At 36.0% G+C, this 12,767-nt stretch overlaps 1 protein-coding gene across 1 annotated transcript; it reads right to left on the bottom strand.

The window, feature by feature from the left end:
- Window positions 1-8,244: 8,244 nt before the first annotated feature.
- Window positions 8,245-9,186, bottom strand: LOC122427486 (olfactory receptor 6C2-like). The gene has a single exon (XM_043447012.1). The coding sequence runs from the start codon at window positions 9,181-9,183 to the stop codon at window positions 8,245-8,247; it is 939 nt and encodes a 312-aa protein (XP_043302947.1). The 5' UTR covers window positions 9,184-9,186.
- Between the last annotated feature and the right edge of the window lie 3,581 nt (window positions 9,187-12,767).

The following is a 12,767-nucleotide window of genomic DNA, read 5'->3' as shown; positions in this document are numbered from 1 at the left end:
GCAACTCTTTAGAGTGCTTCCACCAAAGGAGGACATTCACTTTCCACAAACCAAAATGACATCTCTCTACAAGTTTAAGTGAAGTCTGTTTCCTGATACAGCTCTGTTCATTACCAGCTTCCCACCCCAGCTTTTCCCTTCATTAAACTGATACTGATACATGCAAGTTTAACATGTTTTGGCTTAGTGTACTTCCCACAAAAACATTTCTTGAAACTTCATTGTGTAAGTTCTCAGCTTCTCTTTTTCCCCTCTAGCCCAGTATTCTTCTCTGTTGCAACTAAATATGTGAATGTAATTTTATTGAGACTGGGTTATGTCTTGTTCATCAAGATTTCACAGCAGTTAGCCCCATTCAACATTTATCAAGAGCTCAATACATACGTTATTGTAAAATTCATAAATTTTTATGTACTCTTCTAACTCAGACCAAGGAGTCTGTTTTTTCATATAGTGAAATTTCCATTCTCTTTTATGATACATTCTCTAATTATGTAATTCCACGTGAGGTTCCCCAATTTTTTTCTAACAAAGGGTCAATTAGATTCTTTTCTATTTTCGCTTGAGTTGTGAATGACCTAAAAATGCACATACTTAATACATAACATATATAATCTCAGTTGTCCATTCTCTTTCATTTTAAAAACAAGGTTGTTAAAATATAAAAATCATTCTTTGCTACTTGTCAGCATAATAAAACACTTTCTGTCATATTTAGTACTGGACTAAAAGAAAAAGTTATTGAGAAATTTTTGCTTTGACCAGCAAGTACTATATATTTGGCTTTCTCTCTGATAACTTACATAGCAGCTAAGTCAAATATTTCCTATCCTTCAGTCATTGTCAGGATACTTTGTCACCTTGCTATGTTGCAGAATCAAAAGACATTTGCCTTAGAAGCTTCAATTAAATGGTTACTTGGAGTTTCACCTGGTTGTTTTAGAAAGTTCTTTTCTAATCACTAAGAAAGTTGGATATCAGCTCCCACTTGGTGCCTAGTCCCACAGTTAAGCCTAAACTAGGTTTCCATTACAGGACGTACTGGGCATGTTTTGCCTAAAAGTTAACCTCCTCGCCTCAACACCAGGTTAAGGGTCATAAAGGGGCCACCAGAGCTTTTCTGGTGGTGGGACAGGAATGAACTGTCTCTGCAGCCCAGGTAACCCCCTCAGTCCTGTCAGCACAACTCCAGGTTATCTGACTCCCTACCAACTACCACAGTCAGCCTGTGTGTACTGAGGACAGAGACTAATCTTTTCTTCCAAAAATGCCACTATTTTCTTCTGCTACTCATAGTCAGCCTTTTAAACAACACTCTCATGAAATTAATTGATGCTAATATTGGTACAGATATTAAAAAACTGGGTTTCCATTAATATGTCTAAGACTATTAGAGAATTTGGTCAGCAACTGATGAAACATAAGCAAATAAATCACTCAATGGGAATACAATTCACATAATTTATATACAGTTTTTGTTTAAAGTGAGAGTGAGTGTCCTTCTAAAATTCCCCTGCCTTTAGATGAAATTCATCATATTGATACATGAAAACAGCTAATCAATGACTCTCCTATAATTACTACTCATATTGAGAAGCCACATTTCATAAGGGGTGGTTGAAACCTTTCATAAAATATTAAAATGACAAATCATATCAGTTATTTTTGTAGAAATACTTTCCTCAGAGGAAACTATTGTTCTAGTGTTCAGAAAAGGGAAAGAAAATGATTAAAAAAATACTTCTCTGATAGTCGTAACCTCAGATGTTCATTGAATCCGAAAGTTGCAAAGGGTGAAAAAAGTCATCCAGGAAGATCTTATGGTGGTGAGGGAGATGGGAAGAGATGTGGGTGGTCTCTGATCATTCTTAGGAGCACAGACTCCTATTCACAGAGGGCTCTGAAGTTGGAGAGTTTTCACTAAGTCATCCTCCATCCACACAAGATGATTTTCTCAACAGAAAACCTACCTCCCAATGAGCCCTGGAAATCTACTCTGGAACTGCAAAGCTAACAGTAGTTTAAATGGCTAGGTAGGGATCTCCCTCTGTTGTTGGGAAAGTTGATATTCGTTATTTCTGGCAGAGGACATGTTTCTAAACTGACAGAATTTACCTTAAAAATAATTGACCTAATTTTAATTAAGTGAAACAAAGAAACATATCCTCGTGGTCCTGGTCCTATCTTAAACATTACTAATGAATCTCTTGTGTAATAGGTTTTGGGGACTGAGTGGGGAGCACAGACCTGGGGAAAATGTCCTCAGAGAGGTACCTGTAAATAACATTGCATTGGAGGAGTCCGGGTATGCAATGGTTAGTATCAGATTACAAGACAAAAGGCAGCCTTCTGTTATTTTATTTCAATATTATGCTAGGAATTTATAAGATGATAAAGACAATTTTTTCAATTTGTTAATCCTGTAAAAATGTGATTGATGGTTAGCGTCAGTATAATTAGAGAACAGCAACCCGCTCCACTTTCTTACCTGGAAAATTCTGTGGACAGAGGAGCCTGGCGGGCTACAGTCCCTGGGGTCACTAAGAGTCAGACATGACTGAGTGACTAACACTTTCACTTTCAAGTATTCAGGTAATAATTGAGAAAAAAATCTTTTATCAAAAGAAAAGGAAATGTGATAACTTATTGTTGATAGTTTTAAAATTACTTCCCAGATCTTTATAATTCTTTTGTTTTTACATTTCATGGGATTGTATGCGAGACAGCAAAAGAGACACAGATGTATAGAACAGTCTTTTGGACTCTGTGGGAGAGGGCGAGGGTGGGATGATTTGGGAGAATGGCACTGAAACACGTATATTATCATATGTGAAACGAATCACCAGTCCAGGTTCGATGCATGATACATGGTGCTCGGGGCTGGTGTGCTGAGATGACCCTGAGGGATGGGGTGGGGAGGGAGGTGGGAGGGGGTTTCAGGGTGGGGAACAACTGTACACCTGTGGTGGATACATGTCAATGTATGGCAAAACCAATACAATATTGTAAAGTAAAAAAAAAAAAAAAGAAGATAACAGATTGGAAAAAAAATAAATTGAAGTAGAGTTGATTTACAATATTGTGTTAATTTCTGCCCTACAGCAATTCAGTTTTACATACACATACATTCTTTTTATATTTTCTATTACAGTTTATCACAGGAGATTGAATATATTTCCTGCACTATACTGTAGGGCCTTGTTGTTTATCCATTGTACATATACTAGTTTCCATCTGCAAACCTCACATTCCCACTCCATCTGTCCTCCACTATACCATCTTTTGGCAGCCCTAGTCTGTTCTCCATCCCTGTGAGCCTGTTTCTGGTTTTGTAGATAAGTTCATTTGTGACATAGTTTAGGTTTCACATATAAGTAGCATCAAATGGTATTTGTCTTTTTCTGAGTTACTTCACTTAGTATATTAATTTCTAGTTGTATCCATGTTGCTGAAAATGGCATTATGTCATTCTTTTTATGACTGAGTAATATTTCATTGTATATATGTACCACATCTTCTTTATCCATTCATTTTTGATGGACATTTATGTTGCTTATCATGGTCCATTGTATTTCTTTACTTATTTATGGCATTGTTCTAGCTCACTAAAATTTTCAATACATATTTTTGCATATGTTTACATATATTTTATATTTATTCATGTTCATATATCTTATATTTAGTTTGCTTTATAAGCACATTTAATAATGCTTTCTCTATGATTTGATTCTAATATATCTATGTGTTATTTTCTTCAAATATCACTTTTATGGGTTTATTGAACTTCTTAATATATAAATTTACTTTGTCCCCAATATTTGGAACTACTCACTCCAGTATTCTGGCCTAGATAATTCCATGGGTCCATCTTAATTATCAACATACAGAGATTTCTAATATATTTAATGACTAAATTTATATAATTTTAATCTCTCTTTAATAATTAGTACCACTTAATAATTAGTAAGTTTAGAAACATTTCTATTCCTTCTATTTATGATAAAAATTATTGCTTTAAAGTTTCTATATAAATATTTTTGCACATATAACTGCTTATATACATGAAATTCTTAGTTTTAGGTAGAAACATTTTTACAATTTATGGCTTTTTTTTTTTGTTCTTTTTTTTAAAAATTTTTATTTATTTATTTATTTTTTTTTGGTCATACATTGATATGAATCAGCCATAGATTTACACGTATTCCCCAGCCTGATCCCCCCTCCCACCTCCCTCTCCACCCGATTCCTCTGGGTCTTCCCAGTGCACCAGGCCCGAGCACTTGTCTCATGCATCCCACCTGGGCTGGTGATCTGTTTCACCATAAATAGTATACATGCTGTTCTTTTGAAATATCCCACCCTCACATTCTCCCACAGAGTTCAAAAGTCTGTTCTGTATTTCTGTGTCTCTTTTTCCGTTTTGCATATAGGGTTATCGTTACCATCTTTCTAAATTCCATATATATGTGTTAGTATGCTGTAATGTTCTTTATCTTTCTGGCTTACTTCACTCTGTATAATGGGCTCCAGTTTCATCCATCTCATTAGGACTGATTCAAATGAATTCTTCAATTTATGGCTTTGATATATATTTTTTACCAGATGTATTAAAAATATTTGTAGTCTCAATGTGGGAAAATAAATCATTAGAATGAATGTGATTTGGTGGATAACCTTCATAGATTATTTTAGAAAAAAACTCAGCAGTTTTCTTTGTACCAGAAAGAATTTTTTCAACTACAGAAAAATAGATGATCAGTAGACAGTTCAGTTCACAATTTTGTTTTCCTTAGTCTAAGGGTACATCTGTAGAGGGCCCTGGGAAGAATTTCCTCCAAACACAATTATAGGAATCAGAAAATGAGAAATGAAAAACCAACTCCACTGCAGCAGCGACAACCCTCTCTGCTACTGAGAGGGTGAGAGAGACTTTAAGAAAAAGTCTAAGGGTGTGCACTTAGACACAATTCCAAATAAACTGGTCCAAACCTCATTGAATTCTCTTTCCTCTTTGTACACTATAACGCTATCACTTTTTTTTTTTTTTTACAATTTCTAAAACACACTTGTTAATTTATTCTGTCAAAACTTATTGAGAACTTATTCTATATTCTGTACCCTATGCCTCTTCAGGTAATGGTGACTTTGTCCAAAAATGAAAGGCAACTTTTATGTGAATGCAGGGCAGACCACAACTTGTGATAACTCAGCCAAATAGCACTTGAGAGACACTGTCCAACTTCAGGGACCATGTCTTATATTTATGGCACATGAAAGAATTTAGCCAAATGACGGGCATTTCATACAGGTGGCCTTACCTAGAATTCAGTAGCCATAGGGTGAACACTCCTGTGGCTTGAGTATGAATTACACATAGAGACATTTGGGAGCTGCAAATAAGTCTTATTATTTTTTTTTCCAGGGAAGATTGGGATGAGATTCAAGATTTATGGAATTTTTGTGCTGGCAAAATTTTCTATTAAATGGCAAAACAATTGAGTTTCCCATTTGTTATAAAACACTGAAGTGGTTCTAACTTTAGTTGTTAGTGTGAGCTCTGGGCTTCCCTGGTAGCTAAGACAGTAAAGAATCCACTTGCAATGCAGGAGATCTGAGTTCAGTCTCAAGATCCTGTGGAGAAGGGAATGGCTGCCCATTCCAGTACTCTTGCGTGGAGAATCCCAGGACAGAGGAGCCTGGCAGGGTCACATGAAAGGCAGACGTGACTGAGCAACTAAGCATGCATACTTAGGAGCTCCAGGTAGACAAAATAGACAGGCTTTCCCAAAATCTCGTCTTTTCAAAGTCTATTTTGAAGTGAATTCACTGGCAAAAGGGAAGATATAGGGGGATGGACTAATTGGATTCTTTTAGCTGGTCAAGTTTAAGAGTTACTCCTGGAAGACATCTGGGAAGATGAAGAAAATAACAGCTGCTGGGAAAACTGCCTCTCATTATTTCTTCCCAAATAATACAAAACGGCAAAGTGAATTCTACACAAACATTTTCTGCAAAAGGTCAGATGGTAAAAGTTTTCACCTTTTTGGGCCCTGAAGGTGTCTGTTAAATACTCAGCCCTGCTATTAAAAGGAGCCATAGGTATTATGCAAATAGTGAGAACACACGATCTTTTTTTAATAAGAACCAGTGTGGATAGATTCTACTCTCAGGACTTAAGTTTCTGTCTCTTCCTCCAGAATGTGGGCCTTACTCCTAAGTAGCTTTCCCAGTGTTCAGCTAGAATCCTGTCATTGAGGAGACATTTATTCACAAGGGCTGTTTACTTTGGCTGGGCCAAAACTCCAAGCCCAATGACTGCTTGGCCTCTACTATCTCTGTTGAATGCTCAGCATCATCACTGGTGAACATGGACTACACTTTCCCTACATGTATTTAGTCAGTTGCTCGGCCAAGGACTCAAGGGGAACTCTTGTCCAGATTCCAGTTCAAAGCAGCCCTGACTGGAGGCTACTAACCACTTCAACTGACTGATCTTTGCCAACTAAACTCAGAGAGACAGTCATGTTGAGCTTAGTCTCTATCTCATAGTGTGGACTGAACTAGTGCTAACTGTGGATTCCATTTACATAATTTCCTTTTTCTAGAGGGAAATTCGAGCTGCTTGTCAAAAATTTTCTCATATACTTGATTCAGTTTCATGATTATTTAAGAAAGAAAATATGGTTTCAAACTCCTTTTCTGACAGAGATGGAAGCAAAAGTACTAATTTTTGTTTTATTATTTTTGTTTTTATGTGTGCATGTGTGTCTGAGTACTAGTGAGAGGGTAACAGGCAGGAAGGCCAGGGTCTCCAAACGGAGGAAATAGGCTGCAAGTGCCAGACGTTTTTATCTCTCTTAAGTGGCAGGAGGAAACAAACTAGAGATATATTTTTTTCCTTCTCTATACAAATTTAAAAGGAGGTTTCTCTTAAAATGTTCTGTTGCCATGACACCTGGTTTCACCTGAAGCTAACTATTCTCAAACCTTGAGTTAACCAATACATTTTTCTTATGGAAATGTTTGTCTTAAGCTATGTTAATGTGCTATGCATTTACCCCAGACTCTGTAAGTTCCCCCAAATGGCTCAGAAACTACTTGACAGACCAGTATGTTATACTCAGATATTGTTCCCCTAATCTATGTAAACGAAACTATTTGTTTGGTAATCCGCCCTTCTGCGAGATTCAAGTCAATCATTTTATGGCCTGGGATGAATTATCTGGTGCCAAGATTACCACAAAATGCAATTTATGGATGAGGGGCCTGGTGCCATTCTGAGTTTTAAGACATTCCTTTCTTTTCATTAACAGACTGCCTGTGACTATGTAACACCCAGCTGAAAACTAGCAGGGGGGTACTCTTTTGCCCCCTTCTGATGCCTATGTCAGAAGCTTTCTCTATCTCCTTTATACTTTAATAAAACTTTATTACACTAAATCTCTGAGCGATCCAGCCTCGTCTCTGGCCCCGGATTGAATCCGTCTCCTCCGAAGGCCAAGAATCCCGGCGTCTTATCATTCAGCAACAACCTTTCACTAACATGCTGTTGTTATACAGATGTGGTCTAAAATTTTCATCTGTTTCTTGAAGTAAACTCTCTTGTATCTTTTGTGGATCATTTTTGTTTTCAGATGCTAGATATTTATTTTCATGTTTGGCTTACAATATGATTCAGTTGACAAGCCTATTCTGAGTTCTTTTATTTTAATGTTTTTCTTGTTAATACTTTAAACAAAGATGAACTATTTATTCCTATATGTCACATGTTTCTTTCAGTATATTTATTGAGTGTGAGTGTGAAAATTGCTCAGTTGTGTCTGACTCTTGTGATTCTATGGACGGTAGCCCAACAGGTTCCTCTGTTCATGGAATGTTACAGGCAAGAATACTGGAGTGGGTTGCCATTTCCTTCTTCAGAGTATATTTATGATACATATGCAAATTAAAGGAGTCCAGCAAAACTATTGTTCTGAAATTTTCCCAAGAATCATAGATACTATATTTAACATGGTATATAATTCTTTTTTGAATAATATTAGAAAAACTTAGTGAGAGATGAAGTTTATTGTTTCTGAGAAAGAAATTCTTCATGTTCTTTTAATGACTTAAATCATTTTGGTTGAGATTAAAGAGAGAGATAAATGATTTGTTCTAAGTAGCTTCACAATTAGGATTTCCAGAGAAAAATGTTTAAGCAAGCAATACATTATTTTTATCCAATGGTTTAAATCCAGTATGCTCTTAATTGTGTAAGAAAAATGCAGTTTTTTTGATTATGTCACTGACAGCTTGTTTCACCTGCTTGTTCCTCAAAGTATAAATAAAAGGGTTCAACAGTGGGGCAACAGATGTAGTGAGCACAGACACCCCTTTGTTAATGTCCACTTCTTCTTTGGCTGAAGACTTGATGTAGATAAAAATACAGCTGCCATAGGTCATGGAAACAACAATCATGTGAGAAGAACAAGTGGAAAAGGCTTTTCTTCTCTGTGATGCAGAGGGAAATCTTAGAATTGTCCTGATGATATACACGTAAGAAAGAACAACCCCTATCAATGTAAAGATGACTGTCACCACTGCACAGATTATAACCACCTGTTCAATGAACCATGTATCTGAGCATGAGATCTTCAAAACAGGAGCTGCATCACAGCTAAAATGATCAATGGCATTGGAGTCACAGAATTCTAGCTGGAGGCCCATACTGACTGGTGTGATGACGATCATTAACCCAGAGATCCAGCAGCAGAGCACAAGGATGGTGCAGGCTCTACCATTCATGATGGTCATGTAATGAAGGGGTTTAGAGATGGCCACGTACCGGTCATAGGACATGGCTCCCAGGAGAAAAAACTCTGTGGCTCCAAAAAGTCCAGTGAAAAATATTTGACCAGCACAGGCGTTATAAGTAATGGTATTGTCCCCACTTGATATGCTATACAGGAATCTGGGAATACAGACCGTTGTGAATGAGATTTCTAAGAAGGAGAAGTTTCTAAGAAAAAAATACATGGGTGTTTTAAGATGAGAATCCAGGAGTGTTAGAATGATAATAGTCAGATTTCCAGTAATGCTCAGCACATAACTAAGAAACAAGAAGACAAAAATCAGAACTTGCAGCTGTGGGTCCTCTGTAAGTCCCAACAAGATGAATGTTGTTATGACTGTGTGATTTCTCATTACCACCTTTGATGTTTTAGGTAATCTACATGTAAAAAGTCAAACAGAGGGTATCCAAATAGATAAAAGAAAATAATTTAAAAAATCAATGAAATGGAAAACAGAAACAAGAGACAAGATGAATATAATGAAAAGCTGATTCTTGGAGAGGATTAATAATATTGATAAAACTGTCACTGAGATTGATCTTGAAAGAAAAAAAAGATGGAATTTATCAGAAATGTGAGGCATGGCATCATTATAAATTATACAGCTATTGAAAAGATTAAAATGTCATGTTTTGAAAAAATCTGCTAAATGGATTCAGCACCTTGAGTGAATGAGTGAATTCTATGAAAAAATACAATCTACTAAAGTTAGTGCAAGATTAAATACCTAACCTATATAGTTATATTTTTAACATTAAAGTAAACAAGTGAAAAGTGAAAGTGTTAGTCACTCAACTGTGTCAACTCTTTGCAATCCCATGGACTGTAGCCCACCAGCCTTCTCTGTTCATGAAAGTCTCCAGGTAAGAATACTGGAGTGAGAAGCCATTTCCTTCTCCAGGGGATATTCCCAACCCAGGGATTGATCCCAGATCTATTGCTTTGCAGGCAGATTCTTTAACATCTGAGGCACCAGGGAAGCCCAAAGTAACCAAACACATATTTAAATTATTTTACAAAGAGAACTGCAGCCTCAGATGGTTTAATTGTAGATTCCTACCAAACATTTAAAAACAAACAGGAAAATACCATGCTATAAAAATCCTTTGAAACATTTGTTGAAAGCAGAATTCATAACATAATCTGATGGATGGAATTGACACTGTATATAGACAGGATATGATAACCATAATGAAAATGAGAAGAGTAAACGGTAGCAATTTTTTCTGTTACATTCTACCTCCAGTGGTAAAATATTATATCAAAGTGGTTTGTGAAATGTTCAATGTGTAGATTATAATTTACAGACCACACACAAGCTTTTAAGAAATGATATGGTAAAAAACATTCTATATATTAAAATGGAACACTAAAACTATTCAACTGAAGGCAGGAAAGTAGAAACAAAAAAATGAACAGCAATGGAAACAAAGAACAATCAACTAACAAAATGATAGAAGTCCAAACATAAATGATGATACACTGCCTATAAGTGATCAAAACATATCATGGTAATCAAAAGAGATTATAAGAACAATTAAAAAAATTACCTTTCTGGATGCCATATACAAGCACTCCACTTCAAATATAATAAAATAGATGCATTAAAAATAAAAGAATAGAAAAATTATATCATATAAAGCACAATCAAAAGAATGCTGGAGTGCATATTGCCACCAAAGAAAATTAATGAGCATACAAAAGAAAATTACATACTGATAATTGAGTCAAATAACCAAGAACACAGATTCTAATTATTTATGTATCTAATAATGCATCAAAATATATGAAGGATAAACTGGCATAAGGGCTTCCAAAGTGGCACCAGAGGTAAAGATACTGCCTGACAATGCAGGAGTTAGAGATGCAGGTTTGATCCCTGGGTCGGGAGGATCCCCTGGAGGAGCGCACAGCAACCCACTCCTGTATTCTTGCCTGGAGAATCCCCATGGACAGAGGAGCCTGGTGGTCTATAGTTCATAGGGTCACAAAGAGTCAGACACTACTGAAGCGACAGCGCAGCACAAACTGCCATAAATGAAAGATGAAATAGATAAATTAGCAATTATAGTTGGAGATTCTCTTACTAATTAATTGATAGAATTGACTGAAAATCCACAGACATATACAAGAAGTAAACAGCATTGTCAGTCAATTCCGTATAACGGACATAAAAATGAACACAACAAAAAATGAACTTGAAATAGATCATAGACCTAACAAAAAATTCTCTTCATTTAGAAAGACATTTTTTAAAAAGTGAAAATGAAAGCCACGTAGACTTGTCCAAGGAAAAGTCTAATTTCAAACCCTCTAAGTCTGATCTAGATGTCCAAAAAAATCAAATATTGAAGTCAGAGTACCATAGGGTGCACTCTTCGAGCAGATATAAATTTGGGGATTATCAAGCCTAAGTGAAGTCACATTATTTATGAGAACCTCCTAGAGAGAGGGTGAAATGAAAGAAAGGATTGCCTAGAGAAGACACTGTTCAGTCACTATGTCATGTCTGACTCTCTGTGACCCCATGGACTATAGCACGCCAGGTTCCTTTGTCCTCCATCATCTGCTGGAGTTTGCTTAAATTAACGTCCACTGAGATGGTGATGCTATTTAACCATCTCATCATCTGCCACCCTCTTCTCCTTTTGCCTTCAATCTTTCTCATCATCAGGGTCTTTTCCAATGAGCCATCTCTTTGCACAAGAAGGCCAAAGTATTGGAGCTTCAACTTCAGCATCAGTCCTTCCAATGAATATTCAGGGTTTATTTCCTTTAGGATTGACTGGTTTGATCTCCTTGCAGGCCAAGGGATTCTGAAGAGTGTTCTCCAGCACCACAATTCAAATATGACATACCAACTCTGTCCCTAAGAATTTACTATGAGGAGAAAAATATATATATTTCACAGGAAAACTTGACAATTGGATATATATAAACATGGAATGCTACATAGCATTATATATCTTGATTTTGGTAGTGGTTATGAGTATATATATATATATATATATATATATATATACATATATAGATAGATAGATAGATAGATAGATTTTTCATAACCCACTAGAATGTTACATATGTAGGTTTTATATACAATGCATATAATGTATGCAAAAATTCTCAAAGACAGAACCCAGCATTTATAAAACTCTACTACAAATCAATAAGACAAAACCAAGCCTAATAAAAATTAGACAAGTTTCTTCACAAAGGAGGACATCTAAATACCAGTGAACATATGAAATGTAATCTGTTTAGGGTTTAGGGAAAAGGAAATTAAATTCACAACTAGTGTACAACCATGAAGATAACCAACATTAAATGGATGGACCATACCAAGTATCTTTAAGAATGTATTGTAAATAGAACATTACTATCTTGGTGTGTACATTTTTAAAGACACTATGAAAACTTTTTGAATGTGTTTATTAAGTTGAATGTCCAGATATCTATGAAACAGGATATTATTATTATAGGTATTTGCCCAATAGAAATGCGTACATATGTATTCCAAATAAATGAATGTTTAAGAAAATTCAAAGTGGCATTATTTTCAATAATCCAAAAACTCAAAACACCAAAATGACCTCCAATAATAAAATAAAATTTTAAATTGTAATTATATTCATAAAATGGAAGAGTAAAACAATGACGGTGATAATATTACTGCTACATGCAATAGCATAGAGAGCTCTAGCAAAGTTCTGAGCAAAGAGGCAAGACAGAAAAATTCCATTCACAGAGATTTCAAAGGTAAGTGCAGCAAATCTATGGAGCTAGAAACCAGAACATTATGGGGAAGGAAGTGGCAACCCACTCCAGTATTCTTGCCTGGGAAATTCCATGGACAGGGGACCCTGGCAGGCTATGGTGCTGCAAAGAGCAGGACACAACTGAGGTCCTGAGCACACATTGTTAGAAGCAGGTATGAGA

This window comes from Cervus canadensis, chromosome 25 (assembly GCF_019320065.1).
Source record: "Cervus canadensis isolate Bull #8, Minnesota chromosome 25, ASM1932006v1, whole genome shotgun sequence".
NCBI classification, from domain to species: domain Eukaryota; kingdom Metazoa; phylum Chordata; class Mammalia; order Artiodactyla; family Cervidae; genus Cervus; species Cervus canadensis.
Note: the sequence above shows the minus strand (reverse complement) of the source record. Positions and strands in the feature narration are given on the sequence as shown.